This window comes from Panulirus ornatus, chromosome 4 (genome assembly GCF_036320965.1).
Source record: "Panulirus ornatus isolate Po-2019 chromosome 4, ASM3632096v1, whole genome shotgun sequence".
Lineage (NCBI taxonomy): Eukaryota > Metazoa > Arthropoda > Malacostraca > Decapoda > Palinuridae > Panulirus > Panulirus ornatus.
Window position 1 is genome coordinate 38,703,522 of NC_092227.1, and position 20,467 is coordinate 38,723,988.

At 39.6% G+C, this 20,467-nt stretch overlaps 1 protein-coding gene across 1 annotated transcript in view; it reads left to right on the forward strand.

The window, feature by feature from the left end:
- LOC139764778 (protein arginine N-methyltransferase 9-like) overlaps window positions 1-20,467 on the forward strand; it is a 354,991-nt gene that overhangs the window by 95,768 nt on the left and 238,756 nt on the right. Inside the window, exon 4 of the mRNA XM_071691660.1 lies at window positions 19,566-19,692. Coding sequence (XP_071547761.1) covers window positions 19,566-19,692 — 127 coding nt within the window. The remainder of the gene's footprint in view (window positions 1-19,565; window positions 19,693-20,467) is intronic.

The window sequence follows — 20,467 nt, forward strand, 5'->3', positions numbered from 1 at the left end:
TAAAGTTTTGGGGAAAGAAAAAAGTTAAAGTAAATGGGGAAAAAGAGCAAGGTTATTAGTTACGGTGGGTTGGGGTCAAGTAAATTTGGGGAAAGGAATTTTGAAGGGAGAAAAAACGGAGGAAGTAAAGTGTTTTAGATATCGGGGAGTGGACCCTTGGCAGGGGAAAAGGAAAAACCATGGAAGGGGAAAGGGTTGGGGCCCAAAAATTGGAGGTGGAAAAGATGGGGTGAAAAAATTTTTTGGTGTAAATTTGGGGTCCTGAAATGAAAGGCAGGGTAAAAAGGAGGGCAAGGAATAGAGTGAATTGGATGATGTGGTATCCCGGGGTTGACGTGCTGTCAGTGGATTGAATCAGGGCATGGGGGAAAGGTCGGGGGGGGAAAAACCATGGAAAGCGGGTGTAGGTATGTATTTTTTTGCGGGTGTGGACTTTATGTTTTTTAAGTGTATGGGGGGGGGGTTGGGAAATTTTTTTTCCATCTTTTTCCCTTTGGCTACCTCGCAAACGCGGGAGACAGCGATAAAGGAAAAAAAAAAAAATAATATATATATATATATATATATATATATATATATATATATTTTTTTTTTTATATATATGTATTTTTTTTTTTTTTTTCTGTCTCCCGCGTTTGCGAGGTAGCGCAAGGAAACAGACGAAAGAAATGGCCCAACGCACCCACATACACATGTATATACATACGTCCACATATGCAAATATACATACCTACAGAGCTTTCCATGATTTACCCGACGCTTCACATGCCTTGATTCAATCCACTGACAGCACGTCAACCCCGGTATACCACATCGCTCCAATTCACTCTATTCCTTGCCCTCCTTTCACCCTCCTGCATGTTCAGGCCCCGATCACACAAAATCTTTTTCACTGCATCTTTCCACCTCCAATTTGGTCTCCCTCTTCTCCTCGTTCCCTCCACCTCCAACACATATATCCTCTTGGTCAATCTTTCCTCACTCATTCTCTCCATGTGCCCAAACCATTTCAAAACACCCTCTTCTGCTCTCTCAACCATGCTCTTTTTATTTCCACACATCTCTCTTACCCTTACGTTACTTACTCGATCAAACCACCTCACACCACACATTGTCCTCAAACATCTCATTTCCAGCACATCCATCCTCCTGCGCACAACTCTATCCATAGCCCACGCCTCGCAACCATACAACATTGTTGGAACTACTATTCCTTCAAACATAGCCATTTTTGCTTTCCGAGATAATGTTCTCGACTTCCACACATTCTTCAAGGCTCCCAGAATTTTCGCCCCCTCCCCCACCCTATGATCCACTTCTGCATGTATGGTTCCATCCGCTGCATGATCCACTCCCAGATATCTAAAATACTTCACTTCCTCCAATTTTTCTCCATTCAAACTCACCTCCCAATTGACTTGACCCTCAACCCTACTGTACCTAATAACCTTGCTCTTATTCACATTTACTCTTAACTTTCTTCTTTCACACACTTTACCAAACTCAGTCACCAGCTTCTGCAGTTTCTCACATGAATCAGCCACCAGCGCTGTATCATCAGCGAACAACAACTGACTCACTTCCCAAGCTCTCTCATCCCCAACAGACTTCATACTTGCCCCTCTTTCCAAAACTCTTGCATTCACCTCCCTAACAACCCCATCCATAAACAAATTAAAGAACCATGGAGACATCACACACCCCTGCTGCAAACCTACATTCACTGAGAACCAATCACTTTCCTCTCTTCCTACACGTACACATGCCTTATATTATCTCGGAAAGTAAAAATGGGTATGTTTGAAGGAATAGTGGTTCCAACAATGTTGTATGGTTGCGAGGCGTGGGCTATGGATAGAGTTGTGTGCAGGAGGGTGGATGTGCTGGAAATGAGATGTTTGAGGACAGTGTGTGATGTGCTGTGGTTAGATCGAGTAAGAAATAATAGGGTAAGAGAGATGTGTGGAAATAAAAAGAGCGTGGTTGAGAGAGCAGAAGAGGGTGTTTTGAATTGGTTTGGGCACATGGAGATAATGAGTGAGGAAAGATTGACCAAGAGGATATATGTGTCGGAGGTGGTGGGAAAGAGGAGAAGTTGGAGACCAAATTGGAGGTGGAAAGATGGAGTGAAAAAGATTTTGTGTGATCGGGGCCTGAACATGCAGGAGGGTGAAAGGAGGGCAAGGTATAGAGTGAATTGGATTGATGTGGTATACTGGGGTTGACGTGCTGTCAGTGTATTTAATCAGGGTATGTGAAGCGTCTTGTTTAAACCATGGAAAGCTGTGTGGAGCCTGGATGTGGAAAGGGAGCTGTGGTTTCGGGCATTATTGCATGACAGCTAGAGACTGAGTGTGAACGAATGAGGCCTTTGTTGTCTTTTCGTAGCGCTGCCCAGCACACATGAGGGGGGAGGGGGATGGTATTCCATGTGTGCCGAGGTGGCGATGGGAAATGAATAAAGGCATACAGTGTGAATTGTGTGCATGGGTATATATGTATGTGTCTGTGTGTGTATATATATGTGTACATTGAGATTTATAGGTATGTATACTTGCGTGTGTGGACGTGTGTGTATATACATGTGTACGGAGGTGTGTTGGGCCATTTTTTTCGTCTGTTTGCTTGCGCTACCTCGCAAACGCGGGTGACAGCGACAAAGCAAATTATATATATATATATATATATATATATATATATATATATATATATATATATATATATATATTTTTTTTTTTTTTCTTTTTTTTTTTTTTCATACTATTCGCCATTTCCCGCATTAGCGAGGTAGCGTTAAGAACAGAGGACTGGGCCTTAGAGGGAATATCCTCACCTGGCCCCCTTCTCTGTTCCTTCTTTTGGGAAAAAAAAAAAAAAAAAAAAAAAAAAAACGAGAGGGGAGGATTTCAAGCCACCCGCTCCCTCCCATTTTAGTCGCCTTCTACGACACGCAGGGAATACGTGGGAAGTATTCTTTCTCCCCGATCCCCTATCCCTATATATATATATATATATATATATATATATATATATATATATATATATATATATATATATATTTATATATATATGTATATATATATATATATATATATATATATATATATATATATATATATATATATATATATATATATATATATATATATATATATATATATATATATATATATATATATATATATATATTTTTATCCCTGGGGATAGTGGAGAAAGAATACTTTGTACGCATTCCTCACGTGTTGTAGAAGGCCACTAAAGGGGATGGGAGCGGGGGGCTAGAAACCCTTCCCTCCTTGTATTTTTAGCTTTCTAGAAGGGGAAACAGAAGAAGCAGTCATGTGGGGAGTGCTCATCTTCCTAAAACGCTCAGATTGGGTTGTCTAAATGTGTGTGGATGTAACCAAGATGAGAAGAAAGGAGAGATAGGTAGTATGTTTGAGGAAAGGATCCTTGATGTTTTTGCTTTGAGTGAAACGAAGCTCAAGGGTAAAGGGGAAGAGTGGTTTGGGAATGTCTTGGGAGTAAAGTTAGGGGTTTGTGAGAGGACAAGAGCAAGGGAAGGAGTAGCACTACTGAAACAGGAGTGGTGGGAGTATGTGATATAGTGTAAAAAAGTAAACTCTAGATTTGGTATAGGTAAAACTGAATGTGTGGAAGTCGAGAACATTATCTCGGAAAGCAAAAATGGCTATGTTTGAAGGAATAGTGGTTCCAACAATGTTGTATGGTTGCGAGGCGTGGGCTATGGATAGAGTTGTGCGCAGGAGGATGGATGTGCTGGAAATGAGATGTTTGAGGACAATGTGTGGTGTGAGGTGGTTTGATTGAGTGAGTAACGTAAGGGTAAGAGAAATGTGTGGAAATAAAAAGAGCGTGGTTGAGAGAGCAGAGGAGGGTGTTTTGAAGTGGTTTGGGCACATGGAGAGAATGAGTGAGGAAAGATTGACCAAGAGGATATATGTGTCGGAGGTGGAGGGAACGAGGAGAAGAGGGAGACCAAATTGGAGGTGGAAAGATGGAGTGAAAAAGATTTTGTGTGATCGGGGCCTGAACATGCAGGAGGGTGAAAGGAGGGCAAGGAATAGAGTGAATTGGAGCGATGTGGTATACCGGGGTTAACGTGCTGGCAGTGGATTGAATCAGGGCATGTGAAGCGTCTGGGGAAAACCATGGAAGGCTGTGTAGGTATGTATATTTGCGTGTGTGGACGTATGTATATACATGTGTATGGGGGGGGGGTTGGGCCATTTCTTTCGTCTGTTTCCTTGCGCTACCTCGCAAACGCGGGAGACAGCGACAAAGTATAAAAAAAAAAAAAAAAAAAAAAAAAACTGAAAGTTGATGAAGAGAGATGTGTGATTATTGGTGCATATGCACCTGGACATGAGAAGAAAGATCATGAGAGGCAAGTGTTTTGGGAGCAGCTAAATGAGTGTGTTAGTGGTTTTGATGCACGAGACTAGGTTATAGTGATGGGTGATTTGAATGCAAAGGTGAGTAATGTGGCAGCTGAGGGAATAGTTGGTATACATGGGTTGTTCAGTTGTAAATGGAAATGGTGAAGAGCTTGTAGATTTATGTGCTGAAAAAGGACTGGTGATTGGGAATACCTGGTTTAAAAAGAGAGATATACCTAAGTATACACATGTAAGTAGGAGAGCTGGCCAGAGAGCTTTATTGGATTACATGTTGATTGATAGGTGCGTGAAAGGGAGACTTTTGGATGTTAATATGCTGAGAGGTGCAACTGGAGGGGTGTCTGATCATTATCTTTTGGAGGCGAAGGTGAAGATTTGTAGAGGTTTTCAGAAAAGAAGAGAGAATGTTGGGGTGAAGAGAGTGGTGAGAGTAAGTGAGCTTGGGAAGGAGACTTGTGTGAGGAAGTACCAGGAGAGACTGAGTACAGGATGGAAAAAGGTGAGAACAAAGGAGGTAAGGGGAGTGGGGGAGGAATCAGATGTACTGAGGGAAGCAGTGATGGCTTGCACAAGGGATGCTTGTGGCATGAGAAGCATGGGAGGTGGGCAGATTAGAAAGTGTAGTGAGTGGTGGGATGAAGAAGTAAGATTGTTAGTGAAAGAGAAGAGAGAGGCATTTGGACGATTTTAGCTGGGAGATAATGCAAATGACTGGAAATTGTATAAAAGAAGGAGGCAGGAGGTCAAAAGAAAGGTGCAAGAGATGAAAATGAGGGCAAATGAGAGTTGGGGTGAGAGAGTATTATTAAATTTTAGGGAAAATAAAAAGATGTTTTAGAAGGAGGTAATTAAAGTGCATAAGACAAGGGAACAAATGGGAACTTCAGTGAAGGGGGCTAACGGGAAGGTTATGACAAGTAGTGGTGATGTGAGAAGGAGATGGAGTGAGTATTTTGAAGGTTTGTTTAATGTGTTTGATGATAGAGTGGCAGATATAAGGTGTTTTGGTCGAGGTGGTGTGCAAAGCGAGAGGGTTAGGGAAAATGATTTAGTAAACAGAGAAGAGGTAGTAAAAGCTTTGCGGAAGATGAAAGCCCTCAAGGCAGTGTGTTTGGATGGTATTGCAATGGAATTTATTAAAAAATGGGGTTAATATGTTGTTGACTGGTTAGTGAGGTTATTTAATGTATGTATGACTCATGGTGAGGTGCCTGAGGATTGGCAGAATGCTTGCATGCAAAGTGCCATTGTACAAAGTCAAAGGGGATAAAAGTGAGTGCTCAAATTACAGAGGTATAAGTTTGTTGAGTATTCCTGGTAAATTATATGGGAGGGTATTGATTGAGAGGGTGAATTCATGTACAGAGCATCAGATTGGGGAAGAGCTGTATGGTTTCAGAAGTGGTAGAGGATTTGTGAATCAGGTGTTCGCTTTGAAGAATGTATGTGAGAAATACTTAGAAAAGCAAATGGATTTGCATGTAGCGTTTATGGATCTGGAGAAGGTATATGATAGAGTTGATTGAGATGCTCTGTGGAAGGTATTAAGAATATATGTTGTGGGAGGTATGTTGTTAGAAGCAGTGAAAAGTTTTTATTGAGGATGTAAGGCATATGTACGTGTAGGAAGATTAAAGTGATTGGTTCTCAGTGAATGTAGGTTTGCAGCAGGGGTGTGTGATGTCTCCATGGTTGTTTAATTTGTGTATGGATGGGGTTATTAGGGAGGTGAATGCAAAAGTTTTGGAAAGAGGGGCATGTATGCAGTCTGTTGTGGATGAGAGAGCTTGGGAAGTGAGTCAGTTGTTGTTCGCTGATGATACAGCGCTGGTGGCTGATTCGTGTCGGAAACTGCAGAAGCTGGTGAGTGAGTTTGGTAAAGTGTGTGAAAGAAGAAAGCTGAGAGTAAATGTGAATAAGAGGAAGATATTAGGTACAGTAGGGTCGAGGGAGAATTCAATTGGGAGGTAAGTTTGAATGGAGAAAAACTGGAGGAAGTGAAGTGCTTTAGATATATGGGAGTGGATTTGTCAGTGGATAGAAAAATCGAAGCGGAAGTGAATCATAGGGTGGGGTATGTTGCGAAAGTTCTGGGATCGTTGAAGAATGTGTGGAAGTCGAGAACGTCATCTCGGAAAGCAAAAATGGGTATGTTTGAAGGAATAATCGTTCCAACAATGTTATATGGTTGCGAGGCGTGGGCTATAGATAGTTGTGCGCTAGAGGGTGGATGTGCTGGAAATGAGATGTTCGAGGACAATATGTGGTGTCAGGTGGCTTGATCGAGTAAGTAATAATAAGGTAAGAGAGATGTATGGTAATATAAAGAGTGCGGTTGAGAGAGCAGAAGAGGGTGTTTTGAAATGGTTTGGTCACATGGAGAGAATGAGTGAGGAAAGATTGACCAAGAGGATATGTGTGTCAGAGGTGGAGGGAATGAGGAGAAGTGGGAGACCAAATTGGAGGTGGAAAGATGGAGTGAAAAAGATTTTAAGTGATCGGGGCCTGAACATGCAGGAGGGTGAAAGGCGTGCAAGGAATAGAATGAATTGGAACGATGTGGTATACCGGGGTTGATGTGCAGTCAGTGGATTGAATCAGTGCATGTGAAGCATCTGGGATAAGGCATGGAAAGTTCTGTGGGGCCTGGATGTGGAAAGGGAGCTGTGGTTTTGGTGCATTATACATGACAGCTATAGAATGAGTGTGAACGAATGTGGCCTTTGTTGTCTTTTCGTAGCGCTACCTTGCACACATGTCCAGATTTGAGAAGCACATTCTAGCTTTAGCCATATGTAGAACATGAACAGATTTTTAAATATTTTCTTATCCATGTACATGATATCTAATTTAACATTTGGCAGCAGATAATTTATCCACTAAACTATTCTTTAGATGAGGAACTTTGATGGCAGGTTAGGATAATTGTTGATTCCTTCTTTTCAACAGAATCCATAAGCTTTTTTACTGTTAGATGATGATCATTTTGATATCTTCTTTTACTCCATCTCATCCTTATTACTATGCATTCGCTTGGGTTGAATTTCATTAACCATGTATCTGACCAACTTTAGAGTCTTATGCAGTATAGGTTCCCTTGTAAGTTGGTTCAATCCTCCATGCTTTTGACTTCATGTGTGGCCTTTGCATCAATGCAAACAGGTTCAGATGGGAGTTCATTCTTTCAGGTAAGTAATTTACATAGACAAGAAGAGTATTGGTCCCAGAACAGAACTCTGTGGAGAAGGCTCCTTTAACATGCCTCCTCTGTTCCTTTTCACCATCCATTGAAAGAGTTTCCCTCTTATTTCTGCCTGATGGTCCAGCTTCTGATTTAGCCTCTCATGCAGTAGTGTCAATGCTTTCTGGCAGTCCAGTTTGTTAATTGCTATCTGCTGCTTTGCTGCCATTAATTGTGTTATTGACATTATTTCACAGGATGTTAAATTATTCATTTTTGTTGATTTGGATCTATTTTCATTATAATCTTAACTTGTGTGCAAGCTGCTGTTGATTAGCATTTCATTTGGGCAGATAACTGTGTTTTGATATCAAAAGAAAAAGCTGTAGCTAATTTGCAAGGTCAGCAGTTCCATTTGTATTACTGAAGGGCATTTATTCCATTTGAAGAGGAGGCAGAATTTTTTTTATATCAAAAACCTTAAAAGTAATGGGAAAGCATTACCAGATGTTTTGAAGGTGATGTTGTACCACTCCTGGGGAAGTGATATGAAAATAATGCTAAGGTTATATGATTCATCTTGTAAATCAAAACTAAAGATATATCTGTCATCCACATCCTGAAAAGTTTATTTTTTTCTATAATCTTGGAGTGAGAAAATGCTCATGATCCTCTGAAGTTTGCAGATTCTGATGATCGTCCTCTGAATTTGTGAAGAATGCATTTTAAAGTTTCTCTTTATACTTGGGTAGTAGTTAGTAGACAGTCACCGACCAGGGAGGTATGTTACTGGTAATACCTGCCTTGGGTATTGGAAGGGTTAGTGATGGCTGTGTAATGAGCCAGCATTTCAGGTGGTTTTTAAGATGCACTCCTCTGACCTAGATAGTTGTCTTTTCTTTCCACCTCACCCACAAGTGGACTGCTGGCATCCTGTTCATAAACGTATAATCTTTCCTTGTCACACATCACTTAAAAACACTTAACTCACACAACTCATTCTTTATGACTTGATTTTCCTATGGTGAACACTGTGTGAGCCTCGCCTTTAGGAAAATGGTAGGATCGTTAGACAGGAGTAGTAGGTAGTAGGTAGGAACATTTAGATGGGAGCACTAGGAAGTAGTAGAAAGTTGGAACATTAGAGTAGTCAGTAGGAACATTAAGTAGGAGCCTCAAGAAACACTGTGAGAGGTATTTTCTGCTGTTGGACTGTCAAGGGTGAGGTAAGAAGTGGCACTAGAGTTAACTAGTCATGGAGACTCTTTTACCATGGTCACCCATTTAAGGGAGTTCCCGAAGGGCATGAGAGAGATGTAGAGATCAGAGATACTTGATACTTAAATGTACTCCAATGATTAAATGTACACCATCTTACAGTACATATTAGTATGTATGTTGTTACTGCAGAGAGGACTGAGGTATTCTAATCGACATGCAATGTTCTCTAAACCTTTTGATAAGAATACTAAATGCTTGTTGAGAGTGGTTTTTAGATAAACTTATTTCAGTAAATAGGTTTTGTTTGATTCTCTCCCCAGAAGGTTCCTGAGATCAAACTTCATGGGATTGGGTGAAAATAGGCAAAAGCAACTTAGCTTTTGTAACAAGAAGTTCATTTCTTCAACATGATACTATTCATGCAAGCCTAGATATTTACTAATGCTATAAATAAGATGGTAGTTACTGAAGAGAAATCTCAAACAGCAAAATGTCAAAAGAATTTCTATTTACTACAAAACTATTTCATATTTAGGCTGCATGTACAGTCTAGTCCCTTTTCTAATGTGCACTCCAAGCTCTTATCACACTATGCTTCACTGTATGCCATAGTTCAAAAAGTTTAAGTATAGATAGTAAGAGTCCACTCAAATCATAAGTGTGGAATTCTGCTGGTATTCTAAACATGTTATCACTTTTAAAATCAGAGGCTAAGACTGAAGCAGCTACAGTTAATGATTTGTATATGAGAATTATACCTCACATGGATTTTATGGACAGAACAGACCATTGTTGTCCAAACTAGGTTATGTGTGTCCCTAAGGGTATGCAGCATTGTTCAAAGGGGTATGTGAGATAAAGAAAAAATATATTTGTTTAAACTGTATCACATTTAGGTCATATGGCATCTTGGATCAGTAACTTTACTGAGCATGTTTATGTGTGCATGAGTGATTACTTAAGACTAAAGAATAATTGAATAACCACAACACTTAGTTTCCAAGTTAAGCGAATGACAAGAGAACAGAGTAGGAATTGAAATGAAGGAGAAAGAAATTGAGGGGAGATGGGAGTAGGGGGGAGGGAGAGGAAGTGGGACAGGATTCAATGGGAACAGTGTTGAACTCCTCACTTTAGTCACTCTTGCTTAGTTTCTTCTTAGGATTGAAAGTGTGAACATGTCTTTTTCAAATTCATTTGTAAGCTTACAGACATGTTGCAGTAGCAGTACAAGTGAAGGAAATCAAGCAGCTGTGAAGAAAACGAAAACAGACCTACCTAGATATTGGCAGTGAAAGGAAGATTATATGCATTTTGGATTTACTTCTACAAATTCTGATCCTTTGGAGGTTTGTGCTTCTTTTGTGGGGAGAGGTTAGCCAGCAGTAGTATGAAACCAGCTCACCTCAAATGTCACCTTAACACAAACCATCGTTGTTGTGTTGGCAAACTGCCAGAATTTAAAAAAAAAAAACTGTATGAATTTGTGTTTATAGACAACAATTAAGAAAGCCTCCACAACATCTAGCAAAACTCTGGAGGCATCTTTAGCTGTGTCTTTATCAGTTGCTTCAGTGAAAAAGCCATTTGATATAGCTAAAGAACTGATATTGCCAGCTGCATTTGTGATGGCTGATAAAATGCTAGATAAAAAGACAACTGACTAACTAAAGGCTGTTCCTTTGTCACACCAAACTTTTTCTCGAAGGGCAAATGAAATGAGTACAGATATTATCGATCAAGTTGTGAATAAGCTGAAAACAAATCAGTCTTTTTCACTTCAACTTGATGAATCGACTGACATCAGTGGACAGGCTCAATTTGTCTCATTTGTGAGATACAGTGATGGAGATGATATAAATGAACATGTACTTTTTTGCAAAAAATTAGAACACACAACTGGGGAAGTCATTTTCAGTGTCATTAATCAGTTCTTCTCTGAACAGGGGCTTAGTTGGAAATCTTGCGTTAGTGTGTGGTCCATGACCAGGAAAGTGAGGGGACTTGTTGCATTGATTAAGAAGGAAAATCCCGATGTGGAGTGGACTCATTGCATCATTCACTAAGAATCATTAGCATCCAAAAAAATTGGGTTCAAGGTTGCATGGGCTATTGAATGATGGCATCAAGGTAATCACCTTTATAAAGTCAAGGCTACTTAATGCTCACCTGTTTCATAGACTGTGCAAAAGCATAGGGTCTGAGCACCCAGAGCTATTACTGCACACCATGGTGCACTGGCTGTCAACAGTGAGGGTACTCACCAGGTTGGTCGAGTTGTGAGATGAGGTAGGCTCTTTTTTTTTTATCAGATCATAGATCTCCTTTGGCCACATTTTTTGAAAACACTACTTGGCTTGCACAACTGGCATATCTTGCAAACACATTTTGCAAATTGAATGAGTTAGATATGTCTCTGCAGGGCAAGACACAAACATTCTCAACTCATATGGTAAAGTTAGCGGTTTGCAAAAGAAAATAGAATTGTGGAAGAAGATATGCTCAGGGGGAGATTTTACATGTTTTACTCTGTCAGATGCTTATTTAGCCAGTAACAATGATGACAGAGACTGTGAAACCTGTTATTGTGGAACACTTCACTTGACCAACCTTATCTGTGCCTTTAAATTTTACTTTCCTGACATATATGAGAGATCTGTGCAGCTGGATTGGGTTAGAAATCCATTTCTTCTGTCTAAAAATGATAAGAAGAAGCTTCCTATTTGCCTTCAGGAAGCACTGTTAGAAGTTTGTTCAGACTGTGGCCTCAAACTGATATTTGAAAGCTCAACCCTTATGCAGTTTTGGAGCTGTGTAAAGAAGGAGCACCCTGACCCAGGAAAGATGGTTTTGGAAAATCTTTTGCCCTTTGGGTCTGCCTAGCTTTGTGAAGCATCTTTCTCTGCAATGAGCCTTATCAAGTCAAGACAGAGAAACAAACTGAACATAAACCTGGAACAAAGCCTGATCATTGCAGAAGCCTCTCTACTGACCAGAATGGCAAAAATCATCAGTGAACATCAACCCCTTTTTTCACATTGAGTTGTAAGTAATTTTCAAGCATTTTTATGTTTTTTCATCAGTCTTTTTCCTTTTCCAAATAATGTGGACTTTTAATATGATTTGCATTTCCTTCCAAATATTGAGTTTGATCAGTCATGGGAGTACTTAATGGTAGAGAAAGGTACAATAGGCAAAAAAAATTGGACAACACTGGAATAGACAATTATGTTAGCAGGCCATTGACAGCAGCCACCCAGGGTGATACTACCATTGCAACTGAGGAGCTTTATAGTGATGCTTGGAGCCACCTTACACTCTCCATGTTAGGATTGCTGTTCTTGCTTTTTGTCTCATCAAAACAGGACTTCTAGGCCAATCCTGCCATCTTCGTACAAACACCATACACCTATGCAAACCTCATTTATTTTCTTCTTATAAGTACTCTTGCTAACTCCTGTCTGCTCATACATTTTTGAATATAACCATGGAGTCAAACAAAGCTATGGCCCCTAGTTCCTGGTATCATAGGGTGCTAAGAATCTCTGAATTTGTGCCTGACTCTACTGCCAATGAGAGGGAGGGCTCAGAAAGTAGTAGAACTGGCCCCTACCACGACCTTTCCCTCTCTGTTAGACCTTCCTCTATTTTTCTATTCGCTCTACCAAAATTCTTGGTCACTCTGATTACCTCTCCTCTGTTCTTCTTGAACACCATCTGTCTCGTACCTCTCCTAATATCTTACTTCTCTCTGAGACATAGTTGTCTAATGATGCTCTTACTAGCCCATTTATTGTCCACTCACAATTCTGGTTCAAAGGTAGTGTTTGTGCTTATTCCCACATCAACATACTTGTTACATGCCTCAAGGACCTTGGGTCCCCAAACTTTGATGTTATGTGGCTCAAGGTCTGTCTCCCAACTACCACACTTTTCCTCTGCTTCACCCATTGCTCTTCTAATTCTACAAATTTTATGTCTTTGACTATCTAGACTCCTGCTATGAGACTCTGGCATCCTCGCACCCACATGCCAGGATCCTCAACTCCATGGATTTCATTGTTCACAATAAGGAATGGTTGAATTCCTCCCATATGGATGGTGAAGGGATTCTCAATGTTTTAGATCAAATTATATTCCTGACTGCTATGACCACTCTCCGAATTTTTTGGATCTGTTTCTCACCTCCAGTCCATCCTGCTGTAACTGCACAGTATCACCACCAATTGGTTCATGCACAATATTGCCACCAATTGGTTCATGCACATTATTGCCACCAATTGGTTCATCTGATCTCACTCATAAATGTATCTATTTTAACAGCACCTCCCCCTTCTTAGCGTAAATACTGGGACCTCAACAAAGCTGACTAGGATAAACTTACGTACATTCTTTTGTAACTTTCCTTGGGTAAATTACTGTCTCTTATGTGGTGAAGTTTCTATCTCCATCAAGTGCATAGCAGAGGATATTCATGTGGTAATGGAGGCATTTATCCCCTCTTCCTCCATGACTTGGTTTAACCATTCCTGTTTTGAGGCCATTCAGGTAGGGGATCAAGCATATCAGGCATAGAAAAACTCTCCTTCCTCAGGTTCCCATTAATTTTTTATCACAGCCTGTAATCGTTGGATGTATGTTATCTATGAGGCAAAGCATTACTTTATTCAAAAGAATTGCAGTAACCTCTCTTTGTCAGCCTCTGATAAATCTGTTTGGTCTTTACTTAAGGGTATCTCTAACAATGTCTGTCACTCTACCTTCCCTTCACTTTTCTTTTCTGATGGTATTATAGCTGTCTTTCCCATAGAGAAAGCAACTCTCTTTAGTTCCTATTTTCTTCTAAGTCCACCATGGATGACAATAATGTTCTTTCACCCCCTGATTCTCCTCTTAATAATCCTCTGCCTCTCCCTGTAATCTCTTTTTCGGACTATCCAAAAAGTGCTTCTCTTTTTTAACACAAGCAAGGCCTGTGGTCCTGATGGCATCCATATGTGTACAGAAAGAGTGTCCCTCTGAACTTGCCCCTATGTTTGCTTGTCTTCCGTTTCTGTTTAAAAACCAAAACTTTTCCTCCTTTTTGGAAGCATGCGCTGATGAATCCCATCTCTAGGAAGAATGACTGTTTTGACTCCTTTAACTATTGCCTTATTGCTTTGACATCTACCATTTCCAAAGTCTTTGAATCCCTCCTCAACTCCCATATCCTTAGATACCTTATATCTCACAGTCTTCTCTCTAATCACCAGTATGACTTCCAGAAGGCAAGATCCACTGGTGATATTCTTTCCTGTCTTACTAATGTCTGGTCATCATCCCTGAAAGTCTTTGGGGAGTCTTATTTAGTTACCCTTGACATATCCAGAGCTTTTAACAGAGTGTGGCACTGGGGCCTTTCCTCTAAGCTTCCCTCTTTTGGCTTCCCTCCTTCGCTTTGCTCCTTCACATCTAGCTTCCTCTCCAGCTGATCAATATCTGTGGTTGTTGATGGATGAGCTTCCCTCCCCCCTTTCTCCATCAACAATAATGTCCCTCAAGGTTCTCTCCTGTCCCCTACACTTTTTCTTCTTTTTGTTAATAATTTTTTCTCTTCCATAAGTATCCAAGTGTACTCCTATGCCTATGACTCAACACTGCATTCATCCACACACTTCATTTCTGCTTTTTCTTCTCCCTCTTGATCTGTATCTCTTCTTGACACAAATTCCTTATTAAACTCAGACTTGAACAAGATATGTCAACAGGGGTGGACAAAATTTAGTTTGATTCCATCAAGACCGAGTTTCTACCCATCCATATAATATATACTTCTCACAACTCTTGTTTCTCCTTTGACGATTTTGTAATTCCACCTCTTGACTCAATGAAGATACATGGTATTACTGTAGCATCCACTCTCTCTTGGAAACCCCACATTACAGAAATAGCCTGGTCTGCCACTAAGAAACAGAATCCTGTTTAGATGTCAAAATATCTTTTCTTCAGAACAGTTGCTTTGTTTATGCAATGGATTGATTCTTCCTTTTTATGGAGTACTGCTCACATATCTGCTGTAGTTCTAGCTGTGTATCTTGACAGTTAAGTCAAAAGCAGTCCGACTTATAAACTCTCCCAGGCTAATATCAAAACTTAACCCTCTTTCCCTGTGCCACAGTGTTTGTTCACTTTCCCTCTTCTGTAGGTATTACTTTGGTTTTTGCTTGCAAGAGAAGGCTGCTTGTATGCCCCCACCACTAGCTAGACCATGCAATACTGGGTAAGCTGCTGTCACATGATTACTGTATGGCCATTGGCAGCTCAAGTTTTGATAGCTGTTTCTTTCCCTGCACATTGAAGCTTTGAAACTCTACCTACTCATGTCTTTCCCAATAATTATGACCTGGCATATTTTAAAAGACAGGTTTTTCACTTCCTCCAAAAGTCATAAATACTTTTCCTTCTCTCTTCTTTTTCTCTTTCATAATCCTTTCTATATTTCAATTAAGCCCAACCTTGATGTGGACTTTTGTCCATTACTGGAGTAAAACAGAAAGGGCAAACTGATTAGGAATTGGAAGCCCAAAAGATAATCGACCTTTATAGGTTAAAGAAAGGTGGTTATGTGTGGCCATATTCTCTCAACAGGGATTGGCATTTTGTGACAAATCTTTGTTGGCTGAGGTTTGGTGATAATGTGTCAACCTATGGTCATTCCATCGTTGCTTCCTTAGCAATTTGTGCCTCACCCTTGCCAGGTGTCCCTGGAGTGTAACCAGGTATGTTGGGAAGTAAAAGAGATAGGCGATTGATAATGATGGCTCTGAATTTAAAGGGGATGACTGGTGAGAGTAAGGGAGGGAGCTTTTTGGGAAATTTAAAAGTTATAGTTTGGATGTGCTGGGAATTGTGGTTATCCATATCCTTGGGCATGGTGTTTAGAGTGAAAATGGAAATGATGAATGCAAGTTATGGGAGGGTGATGAAGGAGGAATGGTATGGATGGGAATGAAAGAAAATTATCAGGCAAGAGGGAAAGAAGGATGGGCACTTTTGTTGTTACCTAGAGTATGGGAGGGTGTTATAGAGCATGGACGGAATGGATTAAGAATAGTGTGGGTGAAAGGAAAGATTTGAACCTTGAAGTATGCTTGGGTTTGTATATATGTGCAAACCCAACCATTTGTGGAGAAATTTGAATAACTGTATGATTGGTTTTCTCAAGGAGAGAAACGTTGATGTAATGGATGAAATACTGCAAAGGTGGGATGTGGTGAAACTGGCAAGATAACGGCAAATGGCGAAGTGCCTGGAGTAGGTGAGATTGGAAGTTATCTTTTGTATGTCTGTGCTAAGAGGGGATTATTTCTTGTATATGATCCATATGGGATTCATGGATGAGAAATGGAAGAGAAGAACAAAAGTGTTTGACTATTTGCCAGTGGATGAAAGGTTGAGAAAGGCTGTGCTAGATGAAAGTTGAAAGTTGTAAGAGGATTCCATGGAGACAACATTTCCTTGTCCTCCTGGGGGTTAGGGTCAGGAAGAAGTGAAGGTATGGTGTAAGGAAGAATGAAGTAAAAGTTTTGGCAGGTGAGATGAACCAAAAAGAATGAATTGAGGGTAATTGAAAGTTTGGATGGGAGTGCTATAAATCCAGGGATGCAGTCATGTGTGAGTTGGGTGTTTAAAATTTTTAGAGAAAGACTGTTAAGGCTAAAGGCTGTAGAATTAGATGTTGGTTACAAGATTGTGAGATATAAAGATAAAGAGGGAATGCATGGTGGATGGATGAGATTAGAAATGCTGTAGATGAGAAGAAAAGGATGTGCAGTAGATTGTTCAAGAGAAATGCACCAGTGGAAGTGCAGCAAAGGAGGAGGGAAGAATATAAGACGTGTAAGTGGAATGTTAAGAAGCTGAAGGGGTAAAGCAAAGATAGAGTAGATGAAGATTTTGGTAGAAAATTGAAAGAAAAGTTTAGGGAAAATAAGAAATTGTACTGGAAGGAGGTGAAAAATGAGAGAGATGGATGTAATAGTGGAAATGTTAATGTTAAAGGTAAGGAAGGGGAGTTGTTGAATCAAAATGAGGAAGATGGAGAGAATAATTTGAAGAACTGCTGTGGCAGCAGATTTTACATAAATGGATATAGCAAGAAGGGAGGTAAAAAGGATGATAATGAGGTTGAAGGTAGGGAAGGCACCTGGATGGGTGGGTTTACAGATGAAATGCTGAATTATGGAGGAAAAAGTGTGATAGAAAGGATGTGTTTGGTATGTAATTTAGCATGTGTCTGAGTATTTGGTGAAAGCTATTATGGTTCCTTTATTTAAAGGGATAGGTGCTTAGGATGCATATAGCAATTATAAGGTAATAAGTCTTTTAAGTATAACAGGAAAAGTGTAGGGGATGTGTGGTGAAAATTACCATTGAAAAGTATCTAGCAAAAGTAAGGAGCTTTATGCACCTTTTATAGAAGTGGAGAGAGTGTGTGACAGAGTCATGTTGAATGCTTTACGAGATGTGTTGATGATACATGGGGTAGGGACACAACTGGTGGATGGTGTGAAAGCCTTCTGTAGATTACCAAATGCATGTGTAAGAGTAGATATAGAGTTTAGAGAAAGTTTTGGTATACATGTGGGTGTGAAGTCACTATGGCTCTTTCACATATTTATGGATGGAGTGATAAGAGAAGTGAAAGCAAGACCAAGGAAAAGGGTTGGAGAGGTGGAATGTGTTGGTGAGGTATGGTGGCTAGTAACAAAATTGTGTGGAGATGATATGGTATTGTTTGCTGAAAGTGAAGAGGAGTTGCAGAAGGTTGTAAGTGTGTTGTATGATGTGTGTAAGCATAGGTGACTAAAGGTAATTTCAAGGAAAAGTAAGGTGATTGTGTTGGAAAAAATTGAGTGAAAATATAGATTTTGCAAAATCTTATAGAGTGAAAGAAGAAAGTGTACCAAACTATATTATAGATATGGGGTGAAATGCTAGAAGAGGTGAGAGAATTTAAGTATTTAGGAGCTATCTTGGGTAAGTTTGATGACATGGAAGGAGAGATAAGGGAGAAAGCAGTACAGGGTAGAAGAGCCTTGAATCCCTTTTTAGAATAATGAAGGTAAAGGTATAAGTATTGAAATGAAGAAAGGTTTAAGGGACAGCATAGTCCTTCTGACCTTGAGCTATGCAGCTGAAACATGGATGGAAAAAGTCACCGAGGTCAAGAATCCAGGCTGTGGAAATAGGCTGTTTGATAGGAGCATGTGGTATGACTAGATGGAAGAAAGAAAGAAATGAGGAGATGTGTGAGAAATGAGATATGGCAAGGAATGCAAAGGGATTGAATTGTGTAGTAGGTAGAATGTAATACTTTGAAGAGGTTTTGGCCTGTAGAAAGAATGCAAGATGGGTGGCTTAGAAGGAGAGTGTATGTTAGTACAATTAAAAGGGTTGGTGTGACAGGAAGATCACTTGTGATATGGGTAAATAGAGTGGAAGAGTGGAGAGAAGTGGTGGAAGAACACCTGGAATGGTGTATGCAAGGGAGGCATGTAAGGACTGCGATAAGTGGAGACTGTTTTGCTAAGGCTGCCCTTTGATAAGAGTTGCTAGAGGGAAGGAGCATCAGAGATACAGATAGACAGCTGATGGGATGCCAAAGATATGAGTCTCAATGCCAAAGATATGAGTCTCAGAGTCAGATATTTAATTATTTATTTATTCTCAATTACCCATGGATCATATTCTATGAGAGTTTTGGTATTACCCAGGACTTTCCAAAGGCTCCTGCATCCCGATATTAAGCTACTTCTGGTTGCAGGGAAATGTAAGCTGCTTTGGAGTGAGAAGTTCTTTGATGAGATTGTACTCCCAGCGGGACAGCCTAGCTAAAACGGTACTTCGCCTGTGATCTAACCTTGAGCAGTCAAAGTTCATTAACATCCAGGGTCAAATATGATTTGTATTACAACAAATTATGGAGAAATTTTAAAGTGATGTTAATGTAAATAGATTAATGAATTTTTCAAAGGAAGCCAAAATGCATAATTCTGTACAAATATTTTAAAGTATTTACATACCTTTTTCAGGAAACAAAAATGTATGATTCTGAGTAAATAATTTTGATTATTCAGATATCTTTTTCATGCAAAAAAGTGGTAAATAACCATTGGGTTCAAGCACTTTACACTTTTTACAAAATCAGATCAGTAGAAGATGTGCTTCATAAGAGATATTGTTAGAATGAAGCTATTCTTTGGTAAAGATATTCTTACAAAAGCTTTCAGACCTTCATCATTGTCTAACTCTTGTCTGAATTCAGTTTTTAAAACAGTAGATGTGATTTGTTTAAATGTCTTATTCTCCTTAAGACTGTTATTCTTAGACAATATTATCTTCAGTTAATGTTCGATTCAACTTTGAGTATATTAAAACTGGAGCCAGTTTATCCACATTGTTAATGAATCACTGAATTAACGTAATGATGCACCACATCCTGATTGAGTATATTAAAACTGGAGCCAGTTTTTCCACGTTGTTAATGAATCACTGAATTAACATAATGATGCACCACATCCTGATCCCACCTTTAACCTTATAACAAGTACTTAGTTCCCTTTTTTTCCTTGCACATGCCTCGACTCCATCATTAAAGTCATACATATCCACCTATCACTCACTTAGCACTGTAAAATGATAGCAATACCAATATTTGCAATGGATTTTTATAATTATTCATATTTGTTTTCTTATTACAGAAGCCTGGATAGCAAAGGTTGAGGAGGACAATGGCTTCCAAGAGGCCATGACTATATATGAGGTGGCTCTCACCCACTACCCAGAGTCCCCAGATTTGCACCATCTACTAGCTAAGACCCTGTACAGGTAGTTTAAGAAGTGATATACAGAAGTCAATCCTGTTGCATTATAATTCTTAATGAAGTATTCCATATGACGTATGGATAAGAAAAATGATTTAGTACTAAATTTGTACGGAAAAACATTTACGCCACCAAATTACAAGCAAGATATTAGCATAAACATTTTGAAGTATTATTTGTGTGAAGTTTAAGTGGTAGCTAAGAAGTATTATATTTTGAAACTATCATTGATGGAGGCTACAGAATTTTGTTTTAGTTAAAGGAAATTTTTTGGAGTTAACCAGTGCTTCATGTGGTGTTGAAGCTGCTGATTTGACAAGTGTTTTGATGGAAAAACATCATTGTATAATATGAAGACTATCTAGAGTGACCTAACTCTATTAGAATTTTCCGAGTGATAAGTGTATTTTATTACATAAGGTGACAAAAGGCATCATGGCTTTGGAGACATGGCGTATATTATTTAGAGAGTGTTTAGGTGGACGTGGGGTGCACTTTTGTGATGAGGTTGCTCCTTTGTTGGTAGCTGTAGACCAGGGGGTAAAGCCATCTCTTTTATGGGATGTATGTACTGCAGATACATCAGCTTTGCTTACCCTTCTGAACCAAGCTCAGTCAAAGAGTCTCCTGATATCCAAACTTGTTTTGGTGGAATTAGACCTTGATGTCTTTATTGTTAATGTTGCTGCCATGATCCGCACACTTGCTGGCATCACAGGTGGTTCCCCTACATGGTTGGTTGACATAAGTGGTGCTACACCCAAACTTGCTAGTAGTGA